Below are 21,416 nucleotides of genomic sequence, written 5' to 3' on the forward strand. Positions count from 1 at the left end.
TTGAGTCGTTTACTGGAGGCTTTAATCTCAGACTGCTATCTGGCATAAAACTAAGTAACAGAAAAGTATAGCAAAATAATTATAGGCAACTTTCTATGAAAATTACAACTGAATCCACAAAAAGCAAAGCATTTAACATTAAACAATGACAACATTATTTTATTAACTGAGGAAACTAATTTCTACTTCTACATTCTACCGTCAGTTTCCAGTTCCACAGTCATTCAATCCGACTGGTAGAATAATCACTCACACCCACAGACGATAAATTTTGAAGTTGATAATACTTCAGTAGAGTACCACTTCCAACCACAGAAAATATGAACTAATTCTTAATGACAGGCCACAACAACAGTAAGCAGAACACGCTCTACTCTAATCAGCTCTTGACTGACCAGCTCGGGAAGAGAGAATGATGCCAACAATGAGACCATACAAGGCCAGAGCTTCAGCGAAAATGAGAATGAGAATCATCCCTACGAAAAGCTTGGGCTGTTGTGCATTGGCTCTGCACATTACAAGTTGAAGTTATGATAAATCTTCAGTTAAAAGTTATAAGCCGACCAACTCCCAAGAAAAACAGAAGCAAATGGCCATAAAAATAAAGATAATGAAACATTTAAGACAAAATTAGAAAACAGCATAATACAATAACAAATATAAAAAAACATATAGCATAGAGCATCCGGCTCATAATGAGATAATTCCAAACAGAAAGTCACTGACTTCACAAAGGAAGTGAAACATGGCACATATTTAATCAATATATTGTATCCAATCAAAGTTACACTGCTACAAAATATCAATCATTCTATACTGTAAGCAATCCAAATTAAAGCAATTTACCAATTTAATTTTTCAGGTAGATGACTGAGATAGGAAAGAAAGATTATACCTAACACCAGCATCACCGACGATTCCGATCGCCATACCCGCAGAGAGACCAGCGAGGCCACAAGCGAGACCAGAAGAAAGATGGGCATAGCCATCAAAGAGGTAATAAGATTTAGCCTTAGGGTTAATCCCAGTACTAATAATAACAGCAATAATCAAACCGTAAATACCCAACACTCCAGCCATGACCACCGGCACAATAGACTTCATCACCAATTCTGGCCTCATCACTCCCATCGACGCCACACCTACTCCACTTTTCGCTGTTCCATATGCAGCTCCCATACCTGCTTTGTAGCCACAAGAAATTAGATTCCAGTAAGCAACCAGACTGGATTTACATGCTCAGGTTTGGGTATATTATGCATTATCTTCAGTTCTTCTATAGCTTGCACATGTTTGGCTTATTATTCAACGTTTGTTACATCATGATGGCTTAAGAAAATTGTGATAATGTTTTTATGAGTATTAATTTTATAGTGTCTTTAATGGTCACAGAATATAAATGAGCCCTATATATTGGCCAACATAATTCTAATTGATTTACAAATTTGTGGTGGTGATGGGACAATCATAATTTATCTTTCAACATTGCTTGGCCTAGTATTAAAGAATGATGGTTACTTTTATGTTTGGTGGTTATTTTGTTGCCCTCTATTCAATTGATGGTTATTTTGATGGGATCAGTCACAAATTTTGCCTTGTTTGGTAGCTACTTTGATGTTCTCTGTTCAATTGACAAAATATTAAAGAATGGTATATTTTTCTGTGTAGGGTATGATTCCAGCTATGATTTCAAGTGTAGAGCTGTTAGAAAGATGGAGACATCATGAAGGCAAAAGCTCTGTTTGGTTCAGTCTTTAAAAACTATCAATGTTTTCTCAATAAATGTAACAGCAAAAGTTGCGTTGGTTCACATATCCATCAAAAGATTCTCAATATTACTCAGTATTTTTTGACCGTTTGTGAATTTTCGCTATTATTTCTCCCAACACAACTGATATCTTTAATGCATCTTCATCTTTTTATTACTGCACACACCCGTGACTTCCTCTCGCTCAGTCCATCAACCAAGCACAAAACACACTGAAATAACTTTTCCTCCTTCTCGCCCAACTGCTACTGAGCTTTTCAGTTCCTTCTTCTCTTCATTTACTCCACTATTCTCCACCAAAGTAGAGCCGTAAATCCCTTCCCCTCTCTCAGTCCATCAACCAAGCAAAGCACCCATTTTTCTTCTCTTCTTCACTAAAAATTTCAGATCATACAACAAAGTTTCAGACTCAGCCCAAACCCATAGAACACTTTCTCCATCCTGCCGTCAAGAATCGTTGCTGCGTTTCCAATCTTTCAGATCCGAATACAACTCAGCTCATATCCTCCATTTCGTCATCAACACTCAGATTCGGCTTTGGACCTAATTGAAAATCTTTCAGTTCTTCTTCTCAGGTTAGTGATCTCTTTGTTTTTTTACCGCAGTTTCCCATCTCTGTCTCTCTTTCCAATCAGTAATAGTCTTTATAAGTTGACCAGTTCATATCTCCCATTTGATGCGAACTTGACACCTAACCAGTTTTTTGAATTTCTGCCATTGAAGAATTAATTAACTGAGGCAATGGAGAGTACTTTTTGCTTGAACTAATTACTTTATAGCTAGGGTGAAAATTAATTAGGATGCAGTGGGGGTAGGGATCGGACTTTGCTATGTGTGTGTAAGCTATGGAATATATTTAGATTATTTTTGTAATTTTTATATTCGTGAAATGAGACAGTTTTTATTGTTTATGATGCATAGAATTACTGCATAAATGCATTTGGACCATGTTGGTTAAGTCAATGAAAGCTGCATTTAAGAGATATTAATAGCTATGGCGAGGTTGATATATAGACGGAAAAAACTAATTTACATTATCAGTAGTTGGTTTGAATTTTGTACTTTGCTTTGTTTACTCACTAAAATTGTATTTAATGCTAGGTACTATTTTTGCTGCCTAATTTGAACTCATTACTTTTAAGTTAGCATGCTCTTGTCAGCTATTACCTACAACATGGTTAGTTTGCATGGATATCTTTGGGGAGTAACTGATCTCTATTAATGATGCTTTCTTCAAGTTTTCTAGGAGAAATCCTTCATGCTGCAATTTATTGATGTTTACTATGAAATTACTATCTGTCTCAAACATTTTTAGATCATTCATATTGCATTTTTTGATATGAGGTGGCCTTGCAATTAGATCATAAAGTGGGACAAGGAACTGGTCCAGATTTTCCATTGCTTGATGAGCTCTATTCAACCCCCATCATGCACTATTTTCTTATTCATTCCAGAAACTAATAATGGTTTGAAGGGTGATAATTTGTCTAACTTATGATTAATCATTTTGTAGGTTGATAAACTGCAAGTTCATCACAATAGCTACTTACAATGTCATGAACACATGTACATATCACTCGCCCACCATCGCAGGTTGATCATTACTTTCGACACCAGAAGACAATTCGACGTTTATTCGGAATTGGGGTACACAGAAGACCTTGTGGTCTCCTTGACCGTCGTGCTCCCCGTACTTTCCGTTGAAAGCAGTGTTGGGTCAAACAAGGTAATATTTTCTATATGTTTTGTTTATAATGTTACATGTTGCATATGTTCATATTGATATGTATCCTAATTGTTACAATATTTCAATCATGATTGTTGTTCTCACCCTACTATTATTAGATGAGTGAGTCCGTTCAATGGACTGCTGAACTCACTCATAGGTTTTTAGAACTGTTGGCTGAGTGGGTGAAAACAACCCACGGTACTGCAATAAGAGCTTCTGACCATAGGAGGATTAGTGAACAATTACAAATGTAGCACAGAAGAAACTGGAAGTGCAATAGTTGGCTTCTAAGTACCAACGCTTGCAATTGACATACAGGTCTTGGCGTATGCTAATAGAACATACGGGGTTTGGTTGGGATCATGAGTCTTAAACTCAACATGTCCTAAAGAGATATGGGAAGAATATATAAAGTAAACACACTTTTCCTTTTTCCAATTCTTATAACGCAGTAGTCGGTATGCACTTTTTGTTTTGGGAAAATAAAATTAATGTATGTTTGTTTTTCAATAACAGCAAAACCCTAGTGCGCAACAATTCCTACATAAAGGACTTGTTGATAGAGAGTTATATGAGGTCATATTCTAGAAGCAAATGCAACTGGCAGATTTGCTTTCACATCTGCATCTGAACCTGCGGCATCCACCATGTGTTTTCCGATCCTATCGAGGCAAACATGAATCAAGATGACTTTGAACTTGATCCAGATAGATCAACTAGAGAAAATGATCTAATAGGTCTGGAGATAGCGATCTGTAAATAGGAGGAGAAGAAGGAGAGACGGGGAGGGAAACCCATTTTGTGTGAGACTCAGTTTGCGAAAGCTATTTCCAATAAGACTATGGGATCTGCGGCATCAACTTGCAGTGGCAGTGATGGGAACCAAGAGAACACAAGTGTTAGGACGGATCGTATTCCCTGGAAAATTGTCAGGCAATTTTGGAAAGTACGCAACTTCCATCGCAAGTATATATTTGGATGCTTTGAAGTACTTAATTGCCAACCTAGAGTGGCGTTAGCTTATGTTGAACATGTCACATGCGAACAGGGAATTTTGGGTTTATAATGATATCCGCCGTACGTGGATGACGGTTTAGGACTTCCTTATTGAACTTGTTTTCGCTTGTTAGTCTTTATGATTCTGTTGACATCTGAGATATTTTATATTTACTTTCTTCGTATTACAGACTTAACTTGCTTTGTTCTAAGAACCGATACACCATCTATTGTTGTGCGGCTAATATATTAAAATTGAATGTTATTTATATTTTGGTATTAAAAAGTATGAACTAATGGAAGCAATTATTACAATGGACAGGTTTAGATGGCATCGTTTAGCCATACAAACCATAATCAAGATAATGAGAGTGACGAAGTACAGTTTTATATATATGCTGCAACTGCATTGTGTGGGCTATTACATATGAAATGGAGTTTAGCATGCAACCACGCCAACCTATAAATATATCTTCATTAAATGGTCACGATTATATGGTGGAACTACTAAATGGTCATCCTAAAAGAATTCACAAAAGTGTCGCATGAGCAAAAGGTTTTCAAACCTTATGTTATATATTGGCACAACGCGGCAAATTGCAAGTAACCAGACACATGAGTATTGAAGAACAAGTAATGATATTTTTGACAACAATTGGGAAAAATGCGTCAAGTCGTGATTGTGGGGAGGATACCAGCATTCCGGTGAGACAATCTATAGATATGTCCATGCAGTTTGTGATGCGATATTGGAGTTGACGTCAGTCTTTATCAAGCCACTTGACTTCACTGATGTTCATTGGAGATATCGACCGACCCAAGCTTCTACCCATTCTTTAAGTTACTTAATTATTTTTAATTAGTTGATAGTTAAGTTCATTGTTCATAATTGTTGTTCGTCTTCACATATTACTAAAATGCAATTTTGTCAACAAGACTGTCTTTGAGCGATTGACGGTACACATATACGTGGATCGACGCCAGCTGAGGTAGCTAATACGTATCGAAATCGTAAGGGGCATTGTTGCAGAATGTGAGGCTGTCTACGACTTCAATATGTTGTTTACATATGTTGTCACTGGCTGGGAAGGATCTGCCCATGACGGAAGGATTCTAAATTCAGTTCTAGATGATCCTGATTCGGGTTTCCCGCATCCTCCTCCAGGTATAACTAACTTGTTTATGTACTGTAGCTAAACTATAAACATTTTTTTTATGATTCTTCGAATAACATTCAGTTATTCATTATAGACAATATTACTTAGTAGATGCGGGTTATGCGAACAGTGGTGGGTTCCTCGCCCCACATAGACGAGTTCCTTATCATGTTCCCGATGCACGCTCGTAACCTTTCTGGACCTATGGAGTTGTTTAACTACAGACATGCATTGCTTCGGAATGTTGTGGAGAGGACCTTTGGTGTTTCTAAAAAAAGGTTCTGCATTCTTGATGGCATGAATAATTACCCGTTGTAGAAGCAAGCTAACATTGTTATGACATGTTGTGTCATTTAATTTTATCAAAAGGTTCGATACGAACGACTCTATCTTCCAAGGTTTAATGGAATGGAGTTTGTGAGGAAGGAAATGGGACGGGTTCGAATCAACTGACTCAACGTAATACAGACGACAGGGAAGGGTGAGGGATAGCATAACTACTACTCTGTGGGCAGAACATGAGTCCAGCTCATATTAGTAACTGATATTGGGGTACAAAGAATTTTGAGGGATGATTATTAGTAGCTTCGTATTATTAATTTATATATGTATTAATGTCGTGTTTTAAATGATATATTAGTGGTTGAACTTATTATGGAGAAATTGTTTTAATTAAGCCCTTAAAAAATTACCAAACAACTAATTAATATTATTTAAATGTGAATTGAAAAGTTCAATAATCAAATAATAAATTTGAAATAAAATGTATAAAATATTATCTTAAATCCTTTTTAAAAAAATAGATAAAACAATTATTCATTAATATTTAATTCAACTATAATATTCAATAATTAACCAAACTGAACAAGTGATTTGAATAGAATTTCACCTGAATTACCAAAAATACCCCTACGTTCAACTAACTTACTGATGGCACGAGTGATGTGGGAGTTCATAAAGGTAATACACACACTAGTGCAAGCGCACAGCATTAGATAATTCTAATAAATAAACAACATTTTTAAAGCAATACTTCTTTCAAAAACTTTAAATACAACTCAATTAACTAACCCAACTTTTTTCAGAAAACTATTCTCAAAGTGAAATAACGAACTAAAGGGAGCCAAAGATTGAAGTCTTCCAAGAATTTCCTGTTTTGACAGAGGAAATTATTTCCACTTCCAGGATAGGTTTTGGAAGAGTTGCTTAGAAGGGGAAAATTATTTAATATGTTGACAAGGTTGGGTGAATCAATGTAAAATAAGCTCCTGATCAGATAAGGCAAAGCTTCCTCTCTGTAATTTTTAATTGGGTACTTGGTTATACACTTTTGCTTCTCATTAATTCTACAGTACCATTTTTTATCTTTGCAGAAAGTTTGTGGAAATCTGCTTTCTTTGTATTGAATTCCCTATTTATATATATATGCACTGCAATTTTATGAACTGGATTTCTTATTTTTCAAATATTAGTAATGCTAATTATGGGTGTAAATGAGCCGAGCCGAGCCGAGTTTTTGGCTTATCGAGCTCGGCTCGTTTACAACAGTGTCAAACTCGAGCCTGGCGAGTCTCAAAATTGAGACTCGAGCTCGATAAGGCTCGTGAGCCCTTATGTTTTACTAGAAAGCACATACCCAATTTTACTAAAACTCAGTTGAGAGAAAAAAATTGAAGACCAACTTAACTCAAGACAAACAAAAGACAAATAACTGCTATAATCCAATTAAAAATTCTCAGATTCCACCCCAATTTAAAAATCCCACACAAATTTCATCAAACAAAACTCATAAATAAAGAATCAATCTTCCATCTTCCTTGCAGAAACCAAAGTTCAAATATCACCTGCACATCGAGAAAAGTCAACACATCAATTATGACAAAAAGAAAACCTTAAATTCGTATTTATTATCATCGAAAAAACCAAAACAAGAAAATTAGTCTAAAAGCCAAGCGCAATTGAACAAGCCGAAAATAGTAAGTAGTCAAAGAAGAAGACAACAATCGAAAATTTGATAAGCAGCGAACGAAGAAAAGAGAATCCACTTAGAGTCGAATCGATGCGAACTTACGAGGCGGAGAAATTATTAAACCAAAACCCTAAAAGACTAACAAAGACGAAAGAATAGAAAGTGAGAGAAGATATAAGGAACTCGTGTTATTTCAAATTTGCAGTTTGGGGGGAAACTATCATTTTTTAAACCTTTTTCATTGGAAATGTTAGTTTAATACCAATAGTTTAAAAAATTACCAAACACACCCTGTGAAGTGTATAGTGCTTAATCGAGCCGAGCCAAGCTCGCGAGCCACGAGCCGAGCTTCACTGTGTTCGAACTCGACTCGGTTAACGAACCGAGTTCGAGTCGAGTCGAACCGAGCCTTATCGAGCCGAGCTCTAATCGAGCTTTTAACCGAGGCTCGCGAGCGGCTCGGCTCGTTTACAGTCCTAATGCTAACTTAATTTTATTTGGGTTTAAATTGACAAAACTAAATTAAATGTCAGTGTAGGGTTGCAACAACTATAAGGACAGAGTGGTGATTCTGAAAGTTTTAAATTTAAAAAATCCAATGGTAACTTAATTCATTTAAAAATTATTTTAATAAAAAATTGGAAGGACAAATTGGTAATTTATGTTGCTATATATAATTGACAGTGTGTCAATTATTTATATTTAAAGAGTGGGTATATGGTAATTAACCCAATGATATGCAAATTGATAAAAATTATAAAATCAAATATTTAAGGGTATTTTTATCTTTTAAATCAAATATTAACAGAAAACCCTAACAAACTGACGAAGGTTGGGAAAGTGTCATTTTGAAACTTATGGATGGGAAAGTGTCATTTCGTTAAACCTTGAGTGGGAAAATGTCGTTCCCCTATTATTGTTCACTTTGATGTTGTTCTTATGAAATGTGACACATTCTAACTGCTTATGTTTGTAGTTCATTGAACGCCCAATGAAATGAAGGATTGAATTATTTGGTTTTAAATTTTAATAAGGAAATCTTAAAATTCGGATATCCGATTATCCGATCCGAATAATCGGATATCCGGATAACCGGATATCCACATAATTCGGATCGGATTCGGATCAACAAATAGCTTGATCCGAAAATTCGGATCGAATCAAAAAATGTCCTATTCGGATCGGATATCCGGATTTGCACAGCCCTAGTAGCTAATGAGGAAATAATCGGGGTGTTTAAAGTAATTCTCCCGTTAATAAGCTTTACAAGGCTACAGGTGTCTTAAAACAAAATTGGTGGATATAACAGTTTCATTAAGGGAGAGCATTTTTTCCCACCCAAGGTTTGGTGAAACGACTTTTCCCACCCACCAAGTTTCAAAATGATACTTTCCCACCCTCCGTCAAGTTCTGTTAGGGTTTTCCGTTATGAAAAAGGGTAATATGGTCATTTCAATCTAGCCACAAAAATAAAAAATAAAAAATTGAAATCTCGATGAGTGTCGCCTGAATGGTTGGCTGCCTTTTCTCCTTGCTCTTTGTAAGCCATTATGATCTAGGGTTATTGGTTTTGCGATCAACACATCTCCTCCCCTGCTCATCATAGATATACCATATCAGCTTCTTTTTCATTTTTTCTTTGTCTACTTTTTAATAAACTACAGCACCACTTCGACATGGGTATTTTCGCCCATTGACACCCACTCTCAATTCTCTAACCTTGTTGCAGAACCTTACAAAATTTCACTAAGGTCTGTCTATCTCAACTTATATTTATCTACACTACACATATAGATTTTCCCTTTCCCTTTCCTTTCTTTTAACAAGTGTGTTTAGTTCAATTGTCATTGCTTTTTGTTTTTTGGGTTGGAAATGGTGGTGAAGATCTGAACTCATCAGAAGCTTAGTTGGGTCTTCAATATTCTTGTTGAATTTGGAGTTAAAGATAATGGGTAGTTTCGAATTTAGAGGAAATGCATTGTTAGGTGATGCAAGGACTAAGTAGTAAAAAATTTATCTATTGTTATTTGTAGTAACTGCTTGATGACCAAACTTTGCAAAGCTTTGATTGAATTTAGAAACTTTTTGGAGTTTATATTGCTTAAATTGTAGCATTAAGATTTTGTATCGTTGTTATACATTGTTGATTTCACTTCTAATGGTCTCGTTTCCTATCTTTATTATATTCATATAAGATGATTGAGTAGTTTTCAATCAATTTTGTTGTCATTAAATCTATGGTAGATTGCATTATTGAGATTTTCATTTCTGTTCAGCTTGTGTTTTTATGGTATTGAATCTGCTTGAAAAGGTCCTTTTAGATAAGCTTTTTTAATTATGTTTACATTTGCCTGATATTTCAAAATATATGTCAGTCAAATAGTTGATGGGTGGGATACTTCCAAAACAAACAAGTTCTCAACAGTCATATTTTGATCTAATTCGCGTTTATGGTGTCATCACAATTATCCACCGCCACCATATGCTCATCCTTATGCTCAAACAAGCCAAGATTATGTGTCACATCAGCATTATACGCCTCCTCAAAACGACTATGGTTGGGCCCTGAGTCAAAAAGGAAATTGGAGAGGAAATATTCAAAGATAAATGATGATTACAATAGCCTTGAGCATGTTAGATAGTATTCTTTGTTTCTCAGTATATCTAAATTTGTATTTGCCGGATATGAACAATATAGGCTATTTCCATTCTGAGTGCACATAATACTCATTCTGAGAATGTGTTCGAAGGATCCATTACATTAAGGATGATTTTTTACTCTGTAATGCCATTTCTGACTCTAAAGTTATTGACATGAAAAGTCCATTTGACATTTTTTTCCCTTATGTTGTAAAATTGAGGGTCTCCATTTGTTATTACTGTTATAATAATCTGTAAGCTTCTTGATGACATGTATTAAGGAACTGAGATTGCTTTGGAATCTTAGTTATTGTTAGTTATGTAACAATCAGCAAAGAGTTAGTAGAGCTCTTAGTATTGCTATAAGTAAGTATAATTGTGATTTGACTCTTATTTTTACATCAGTACTTGGTTTCTTTCAGTGGTTAGGCATTAATCTGGCCTGCTGTGGTGATGAGTGGTTTTTACATTGTTTTAGAGAGTTAGACACTAGTCATTTGAAAATAGTTTGGATACTGGATTTGGTGCTGGGTTGAACATTTGGCTGACACTCAAATAAATGTTCACTACAGCAGGTGGCAATTATGATTTATTATAAGTGGTATTGTTTGTTTCAGCCTTATTTTTTTTATTGCTAAGCATAAAAAAATAGTCTAAATCAACATTTCAATTGATTAACTCAAGGAAAAAATAGTTAACTTTAATGAAGACTCATTAGTTGGTTAGGACTCATATGGAAGAGTGTATTTTGATGTTCTGAGAAGTGGGTAGTTTGTAGCCATCAAGAAATTAGATTCCAGTAAGCAACCAGACCTGGATTTACATGCTCAGGTTTGGCTTATTATTATGCATTATCTTCAGTTCTTCTATAGCATTGCACATGTTTGGCTTATTATTCAACGTTTGTTACATCATGATGGCTTAAGAAAATTGTGATAATGTTTTTATGAGTATTAATTTTATAGTGTCTTTAATGGTCCACAGAATATAAATGAGCCCTATATATTGGCCAACATAATTCTAATTGATTTACAAATTTGTGGTGGTGATGGGACAATCATAATTTATCTTTCAACATTGCTTGGCCTAGTATTAAAGAATGATGGTTACTTTTATGTTTGGTGGTTATTTTGTTGCCCTCTATTCAATTGATGGTTATTTTGATGGGATCAGTCACAAATTTTGCCTTGTTTGGTAGCTACTTTGATGTTCTCTGTTCAATTGACAAAATATTAAAGAATGGTATATTTTTCTGTGTAGGGTATGATTCCAGCTATGATTTCAAGTGTAGAGCTGATGTTAGAAAGATGGAGACATCATGAAGGCAAAAGCTCTGTTTGGTTCAGTCTTTAAAAAACTATCAATGCTTTTCTCAATAAATGTAACAGCAAAAGTTGCGTTTGGTTCACATATCCATCAAAAGATTCTCAATATTACTCAGTATTTTTTTGACCGTTTGTGAATTTTTCGCTATTATTTCTCCCAACAACAACTGATATCTTTAATGCATCTTCATCTTTTTATTTACTGCACACACCCGTGACTTCCTCTCGCTCAGTCCATCAACCAAGCACAAAACACACTGAAATAACTTTTCCTCCTTCTCGCCCAACTGCTACTGAGCTTTTCAGTTCCTTCTTCTCTTCATTTACTCCACTATTCTCCACCAAAGTAGAGCCGTAAATCCCTTCCCCTCTCTCAGTCCATCAACCAAGCACAAAGCACCCATTTTTCTTCTTCTCCTTCTTCACTGAAAATTTCAGATCATACAACAAAGTTTCAGACTCAGCCCAAACCCATAGAACACTTTCTCCATCCTGCCGTCAAGAATCGTTGCTGCGTTTCCAATTCCTTTCAGATCCAGATACAACTCAGCTCATATCTCCCATTTCGTCATCAACACCTCAGATTCGGCATTTGGACCTAATTGAAAATCTTTCAGTTCTTCTTCTCAGGTTAGTGATCTCTTTGTTTTTTTACCGCAGTTTCCCATCTCTGTCTCTCTTTCCAATCAGTAATAGTCTTTATAAGTTGACCAGTTCATATCTCCCATTTGATGCGAACTTGACACCTAACCAGTTTTTTGAATTTCTGCCATTGAAGAATTAATTAACTGAGGCAATGGAGAGTACTTTTTGCTTGAACTAATTACTTTATAGCTAGGGTGAAAATTAATTAGGATGCAGTGGGGGTAGGGATCGGACTTTGCTATGTGTGTGTAAGCCTATGGAATATATTTAGATTATTTTTGTAATTTTTTATATTCGTGAAATTGAGACAGTTTTTATTGTTTATGATGCATAGAATTACTGCATAAAATGCATTTGGACCATGTTGGTTAAGTCAATGAAAGCTGCATTTAAGAGATTATTAATTAGCTATGGCGAGGTTGATATATAGACTGAGGAAAAACTCAATTTACATTATCAGTAGTTGGTTTGAATTTTGTACTTTGCTTTGTTTACTCACTAAAATTGTTATTTAATGCTAGGTACTATTTTTGCTGCCTAATTTGAACTCATTACTTTTTAAGTTAGCATGCTCTTGTCAGCTATATACCTACAACATGGTTAGTTTGCATGGATATCTTTGGAGGAGTAACTGATCTCTATTAATGATGCTTTCTTCAAGTTTTCTACGGATGAAATCCTTCATGCTGCAATTTATTGATGTTTACTATGAAATATTACTATCTGTCTCAAAACATTTTTAGATCATTCATATTGCATTTTTTTGATATGAGGTGGCCTTGCAATTAGATCATAAATGTGGGACAAGGAACTGGTCCAGATTTTCCATTGCTTGATGAAGCTCTATTCAACCCCCATCATGCACTATTTTCTTATTCATTCCAGCAAACTAATCAATGGTTTGAAGAGGTGATAATTTGTCTAACTTATGTATTAATCATTTTGTAGGTTGATAACTGCAAGTTCATCACAATAGCTACTTACAATGTCATGAACACATGTACATATCACTCAGCCCACCATCGCAGGATTGATCATTACTTTCGACACCAGAAGACAATTCGACGTTTATTCGGAATTGGGGTACACAGAAGACCTTGTTGGTCTACCTTGACCGTCGTGCTCCCCGTACTTTCCGTTGAAAGCAGTGTTGGGTCAAACAAGGTAATATTTTCTATATGTTTTGTTTATAATGTTACATGTTGCATATGTTCATATTGATATGTATCCTAATTGTTACAATATTTCAATCATGATTGTTGTTCTCACCCTACTATTATTAGATGAGTGAGTCCGTTCAATGGACTGCTGAACTCACTCATAGGTTTTTAGAACTGTTGGCTGAGTGGGTGAAAACAACCCACGGTACTGCAATAAGAGCTTCTGACCATAGGAGGATTAGTGAACAATTACAAAATGTAGCACAGAAGAAACTGGAAGTGCAATAGTTGGCTTCTAAGTACCAACGCTTGCAATTGACATACAGGTCTTGGCGTATGCTAATAGAACATACGGGGTTTGGTTGGGATCATGAGTCTTAAACTCCAACATGTCCTAAAGAGATATGGGAAGAATATATAAAAGTAAACAACATTTTCCTTTTTCCAATTCTTATAACGCAGTAGTCGGTATGCACTTTTTGTTTTGGGAAAATATAAATTAATGTATGTTTGTTTTTCAATAACAGCAAAACCCTAGTGCGCAACAATTCCTACATAAAGGACTTGTTGATAGAGAGTTATATGAGGTCATATTCTAGAAGCAAAATGCAACTGGCAGATTTGCTTTCACATCTGCATCTGAACCTGCGGCATCCACCATGTGTTTTTCCGATCCTATCGAGGCAAACATGAATCAAGATGACTTTGAACTTGATCCAGATAGATCAACTAGAGAAAAATGATCTAATAGGTCTGGAGATAGCAGATCTGTAAATAGGAGGAGAAGAAGGAGAGACGGGGAGGGAAACCCATTTTTGGGTGTGATGACTCAGTTGGCGAAAGCTATTTCCAATAAGACTATGGGATCTGCGGCATCAACTTGCAGTGGCAGTGATGGGAACCAAGAGAACACAAGTGTTAGGACGGATCGATATTCCCTGGAAAATTGTCAGGCAATTTTGGAAAGTACGCAACTTCCATCGCAAGTATATTTGGATGCTTTGAAGTACTTAATTGCCAACCTAGAGTGGCGTTAGCTTATGTTGAACATGTCACATGCGAACAGGGAATTTTGGGTTTATAATGATATCCGCCGTACGTGGATGACGGTTTAGGACTTCCTTATTGAACTTGTTTTCGCTTGTTAGTCTTTATTGATTCTGTTGACATCTGAGATATTTTATATTTACTTTCTTCGTATTACAGACTTAACTTGCTTTGTTCTAAGAACCGATACACCATCTATTGTTGTGCAATGATTCATATATTTAAAATTGAATGTTATTTATATTTTGGTATTAAAAAAGTATGAACTAATGGAAGCAATTATTACAATGGACAGGTTTAGATGGCATCGTTTAGCCATACAAACCATAATCAAGATAATGAGAGTGACGAAGTACAGTTTTATATATATGCTGCAACTGCATTGTGTGGGGCTATTACATATGAAATGGAGTTTAGCATGCAACCACGCCAACCTATAAATATATCTTCATTAAATGGTCACGATTATATGGTGGAACTACTAAATGGTCATCCTAAAAGAATTCACAATAAGTGTCGCATGAGCAAAAGGTGTTTTCAAACCTTATGTTATATATTGGCACAACGAGGCAAATTGCAAGTAACCAGACACATGAGTATTGAAGAACAAGTAATGATATTTTTGACAACAATTGGGAAAAATGCGTCAAGTCGTGATTGTGGGGAGGATTACCAGCATTCCGGTGAGACAATCTATAGATATGTCCATGCAGTTTGTGATGCGATATTGGAGTTGACGTCAGTCTTTATCAAGCCACTTGACTTCACTGATGTTCCATTGGAGATATCGACCGACCCAAGCTTCTACCCATTCTTTAAGTTACTTAATTATTTTTAATTAGTTGATAGTTAAGTTCATTGTTTCATAATTGTTGTTCGTCTTCACATATTACTAAAATGCAATTTTGTCAACAAGACTGTCTTTGAGCGATTGACGGTACACATATACGTGGATCGACGCCAGCTGAGGTAGCTAATACGTATCGAAATCGTAAAGGGGCATTGTTGCAGAATGTGATGGCTGTCTACGACTTCAATATGTTGTTTACATATGTTGTCACTGGCTGGGAAGGATCTGCCCATGACGGAAGGATTCTAAATTCAGTTCTAGATGATCCTGATTCGGGTTTCCCGCATCCTCCTCCAGGTATAACTAACTTGTTTATGTACTGTAGCTAAACTATAAACATTTTTTTTATGATTCTTCGAATAACATTCAGTTATTCATTATAGACAAATATTACTTAGTAGATGCGGGTTATGCGAACAGTGGTGGGTTCCTCGCCCCACATAGACGAGTTCCTTATCATGTTCCCGATGCACGTCGTAACCTTTCTGGACCTATGGAGTTGTTTAACTACAGACATGCATTGCTTCGGAATGTTGTGGAGAGGACCTTTGGTGTTTCTAAAAAAAGGTTCTGCATTCTTGATGGCATGAATAATTACCCGTTGTAGAAGCAAGCTAACATTGTTATGACATGTTGTGTCATTCATAATTTTATCAAAAGGTTCGATACGAACGACTCTATCTTCCAAAGGTTTAATGGGAATGGAGTTTGTGAGGAAGGAAATGGGACGGGTTCGAATCAACTGACTCAACGTAATACAGACGACATGGGAAGGGTGAGGGATAGCATAACTACTACTCTGTGGGCAGAACATGAGTCCAGCTCATATTAGTAACTGAATATTGGGGTACAAAGAATTTTGAGGGATGATTATTAGTAGCTTCGTATTATTAATTTATATATGTATTAATGTCGTGTTTTTAAATGATATATTAGTGGTTGAACTTATTATGGAGAAATTGTTTTTAATTAAGCCCTTAAAAAATTACCAAACAACTAATTAATATTATTTAAATGTGAATTGAAAAGTTCAATAATCAAATAATATAAATTTGAAATAAAATGTATCAAAATATTATCTTAAAATCCTTTTTAAAAAAATAGATAAAACAATTATTCATTAATTTATTTAATTCAACTATAATATTCAAATAATTAACCAAACTGAACAAGTGATTTGAATAGATATTTCACCTGAATTACCAAAAATACCCCTACGTTCAACTAACTTACTGATGGCACGAGTGATGTGGGAGTTCATAAAGGTAATACACAACACTAGGTGCAAGCGCACAGCATTAGATAATTCTAATAAATAAACAACATTTTTAAATGCAAATACTTCTTTCAAAAAACTATTAAATACAACTCAATTCAACTCAACCCAACTTTTTTCAGAAAACTATTCTCAAAAGTGTAAAATAACGAACTAAAGGGAGCCAAAAGATTGAAGTCTTCCAAGAATTTCCTGTTTTGACAGAGGAAATTATTTCCACTTCCAGGATAGGTTTTGGAAGCAGTTGCTTAGAAGGGGAAAATATATTTAATATGTTGACAAGGTTGGGTGTAATCAATGTAAAATTAAAGCTCCTGATCAGATAAGGCAAAGCTTCCTCTCTGTAATTTTTGTAATTTGTGGCTACTTGGTTATACACTTTTGCTTCTCTATTAATTCTACAGTACCATTTTTTATCTTTGCAGAAAGTTTGTGGAAATCTGCTTTCTTTGTATTGAATTCCCTATTTTATATATATATGCACTGCAATTTTATGAACTGGATTTCTTATTTTTCAAATATTAGTAATGCTAATTATGGGTGTAAATGAGCCGAGCCGAGCCGAGTTTTTGGCTTATCGAGCTCGGCTCGTTTACAACAGTGTCAAACTCGAGCCTGGCGAGTCTCAAAATTGAGACTCGAGCTCGATAAGGCTCGTGAGCCCTTATGTTTTACTAGAAAGCACATACCCAATTTTACTAAAACTCAGTTGAGAGAAAAAAATTGAAGACCAACTTAACTCAAGACAAAACAAAAGACAAATAACTGCTATAATCCAATTAAAAATTCTCAGATTCCACCCCAATTTAAAAATCCCACACAAATTTCATCAAACAAAACTCATAAAATAAAAGAATCAATCTTCCATCTTCCTTGCAGAAACCAAAGTTCAAATATCACCTGCACATCGAGAAAAGTCAACACATCAATTATGACAAAAAGAAAACCTTAAATTCGTATTTATTATCATCGAAAAAACCAAAACAAAGAAAAATTAGTCTAAAAAGTCCAAGCGCAAATTGAACAAGCCGAAAATAGTAAGTAGTCAAAGAAGAAGACAACAATCGAAAATTTGATAAGCAGCGAACGAAGAAAAGAGAATCCACTTAGAGTCGAATCGATGCGAACTTACCGAGGCGGAGAAATTATTAAACCAAAACCCTAAAAGACTAACAAAGACGAAACGAATAGAAAGTGAGAGAAGATATAAGGAACTCGTGTTATTTCAAATTTGCAGTTTGGGGGGGAAACTATCATTTTTTAAACCTTTTTCATTGGAAAATGTTAGTTTAATACCTAATAGTTTAAAAAATTACCAAAACACCCTGTGAAGTGTATAGTGCTTAATCGAGCCGAGCCAAGCTCGCGAGCCCACGAGCCGAGCTTCACTGTGTTCGAACTCGACTCGGTTAACGAACCGAGTTCGAGTCGAGTCGAACCGAGCCTTATCGAGCCGAGCTCTAATCGAGCTTTTACCGAGGCTCGCGAGCCGGCTCGGCTCGTTTACAGTCCTAATGCTAATACTTAATTTTATTTGGGTTTAAATTGACAAAACTTAAATATAAATGTCAGTGTAGGGTTGCAACAACTATAAGGACAGAGTGGTGATTCTGAAAGTTTTAAATTTTAAAAAATCCAATGGTAACTTAATTCATTTAAAAATTATTTTTAATAAAAAATTGGAAGGACAAATTGGTAATTTATGTTGCTATATATAATTGACAGTGTGTCAATTATTTATATTTAAAGAGTGGGTATATTGGTAATTAACCCAATTGATATGACAAATTGATAAAAATTATAAAATCAAATATTTAAGGGTATTTTTATCTTTTAAATCAAATATTAACAGAAAACCCTAACAGAACCTGACGAAGGTTGGGAAAGTGTCATTTTGAAACTTAATGGATGGGAAAGTGTCATTTCGTTAAACCTTGAGTGGGAAAATGTCGTTCTCCCTTTCATTAATGATTTTAACTTTTAAGCCCAGAACTTAAGCCAACCCTCTCTCCCTCAGATTCCCGAACAGCCATACTACTTCAGATTTCAGCTGTAATCCTACTGCACCACTGCCTCTAATTACAGGACGTCAAAACACAAATTTCTTTTATTTTGAGTTGTTTACTAGGGGCTTTAATCTCAGACTGCTATCTGGCCAACTGAATTATCAACCCCATAGCATAAAACCAGAAAAGTATAGCAAAATAATTATAGGCAACTTTCTATGAAAATTACAACTGAATCCACAAAAAGCAAAGCATTTAACATTAAACAATGACAACATTATTTTATTAACTGAGGAAACTAATTTCTACTTCTACATTCTACCGTCAGTTTCCAGTTCCACAGTCATTCAATCCGACTGGTAGAATAATCACTCACACCCACAGACGATAAATTTTGAAGTTGATAATACTTCAGTAGAGTACCACTTCCAACCACAGAAAATATGAACTAATTCTTAATGACAGGCCACAACAACAGTAAGCAGAACACGCTCTACTCTAATCAGCTCTTGACTGACCAGCTCGGGAAGAGAGAATGATGCCAACAATGAGACCATACAAGGCCAGAGCTTCAGCGAAAATGAGAATGAGAATCATCCCTACGAAAAGCTTTGGCTGTTGTGCATTGGCTCTGCACATTACAAGTTGAAGTTATGATAAATCTTCAGTTAAAAGTTATAAGCCGACCAACTCCCAAGAAAAACAGAAGCAAATGGCCATAAAAATAAAGATAATGAAACATTTAAGACAAAATTAGAAAACAGCATAATACAATAAAAAATATAAAAAAACATATAGCATAGAGCATCCGGATCATAATGAGATAATTCCAAACAGAAAGTCACTGACTTCACAAAGGAAGTGAAACATGGCACATATTTAATCAATATATTGTATCCAATCAAAGTTACACTGCTACAAAATATCAATCATTCTATACTGTAAGCAAGACAAATTAAAGCAATTTACCAACTTAATTTTTCAGGTAGACGACTGAGATAGGAAAGAAAGATTATACCTAACACCAGCATCACCGACGATTCCGATCGCCATACCCGCAGAGAGACCAGCGAGGCCACAAGCGAGACCGGAAGAAAGATGGGCATAGCCATCAAAGAGGTAATAAGATTTAGCCTTAGGGTTAATCCCAGTACTAATAATAACAGCAATAATCAAACCGTAAATACCCAACACTCCAGCCATGACCACCGGCACAATAGACTTCATCACCAATTCTGGCCTCATCACTCCCATCGACGCCACACCTACCCCACTTTTCGCTGTTCCATATGCAGCTCCCATACCTGCGATACACCCAATCAAAACCCCAGATCAAAAAGCTAAATCGACCCATTAAAAAACTGGATTAATTAGATATGTGTTTGGTTCTTACAGGAGAAGACGAGGGCAGCAGCAGCGCCGAGGAAGCCGAAGAAAGGAGCGGTTTCATCGCCACTGAATGTTGAAGACATGTTGATTTGATTTGATGATTTGCAGAGAGATGGATCGGATCTGAGAATGTTTTGGTCTTGAGTCCCTCTGCAGAGAATGTCTTCGAATTGAAATCTTTTATTCGCTTATTAAAAAGAATTAAAAAAACAAAAACAAAAATGAATATTAGATAAAAGAATAATGCGATGGGCTTTTTGGCAGCCAATTAAATGGGCCTTTTTATTTAACGGTGGATAATCAACGACCCAATCCCATTTGAAATTCGGTTTCGACCATTTAATCTTTGTTTAGACCCCATATAAGGAAAAAACACGACTACATTGAGAAAAAAAAAAAAAAATGATTGTGAGTAAATTTTTAGTTTCAAGTCATATCTGAATCATTTTATTTGTTTTTGAAAACATAATTTACTGAGAATTTGGAAATTATTTCGAGACATTGTAGCTGTTTTTGTCAAAAAAAAGAAAAAGAAGGCATACGCCAGGAGATCTAAAAATTCAATTTTTAAAAAGATTAGATTTTATCTTACAAAACAATACGCACACCAATTTGGATAGCATGAACACCCACAACTTTACTCTTCCATGTTTTGTTTATTTGAAGCCACAAAGTTCAAAGAGATAATCATCATTTTCAACTTTCAGTGGCAATAACGAGAGTCCGAAGAGCAATACAGATGAAGATGACGACTATATGATAATATTTTGCTCTACAATATACCAATAAAAATACTGGTTTCATTAAAATAACCAGCAAAATAAAATGCACCTTAAAGTCCAGATCATTGGTCAGTTTGAAGTTTGAACTGCATCCAATTTACAAATCTACAAAATTACCTGATCAATAAGACCCTAAAATCCTCGACGTTCAGTAAAGAGGCTACGCACCTTCTCCCAAATTGCACAGACAACTCTACTTTTTTCTCCCATTCAATGGGATCAGCCTCTGCCTTATTTTAGGACCCAGATTTCTTTCCTAACTTCGATTTCCAAATCATAATCACATGCTATCCACAGGATATTCTCCATTCTAAAGGCAAGAATAAAAGCCAGTTTCTAATAACCCTGCAAAATGATTAGGTAAAGAACTTTGCTTCAATGACCTCACAGCAGGCATAACTGATAAAAAGAAACAAAGGACATACCTCACAAGAGCCAGAGAACCACAGTACTTTTCCAGACCTAGCAGCAAACAAACACACTGGTTAATGGCTGAAACAGAACGGCAAGAGATTCCACTGATTTCAAGAATCAATTCAATCTGAAGGAGTTGTCAAGACTTGATATGCTAATTCGATACAAAGTCAAACCATCAAATCCATGAACAATAACAATCTTTAATTAGAGTCAACTGTCATACGTCCAATATACGATAAACTTGGATAGTTAATCAAATA

At 35.5% G+C, this 21,416-nt stretch overlaps 1 protein-coding gene across 2 annotated transcripts; it reads right to left on the reverse strand.

Moving 5' to 3' along the window:
* Positions 1–66: 66 nt before the first annotated feature.
* On the reverse strand, positions 67–20,166 carry LOC116145974 (V-type proton ATPase 16 kDa proteolipid subunit). Of its 2 annotated transcripts, none has more exons than XM_031431396.1 (3): positions 19,962–20,166; positions 896–1,181; positions 67–508 (listed from the first exon to the last, which is right to left on the reverse strand). In XM_031431396.1, exons 1-3 carry the CDS (start codon positions 20,038–20,040, stop codon positions 376–378), a joined length of 498 nt encoding a protein of 165 aa, XP_031287256.1. In that variant the 5' UTR covers positions 20,041–20,166; the 3' UTR covers positions 67–375. The 2 variants fall into 2 exon arrangements, with proteins under 2 accessions (XP_031287256.1, XP_031287255.1); XM_031431395.1 differs by lacking the exons at positions 67–508; positions 896–1,181 and adding exons at positions 18,758–19,199; positions 19,587–19,872 and having other exon boundaries at positions 19,962–20,161.
* Between the last annotated feature and the right edge of the window lie 1,250 nt (positions 20,167–21,416).

This window comes from Pistacia vera, unplaced genomic scaffold (genome assembly GCF_008641045.1).
Source record: "Pistacia vera cultivar Batoury unplaced genomic scaffold, PisVer_v2 Contig470, whole genome shotgun sequence".
NCBI lineage: Eukaryota > Viridiplantae > Streptophyta > Magnoliopsida > Sapindales > Anacardiaceae > Pistacia > Pistacia vera.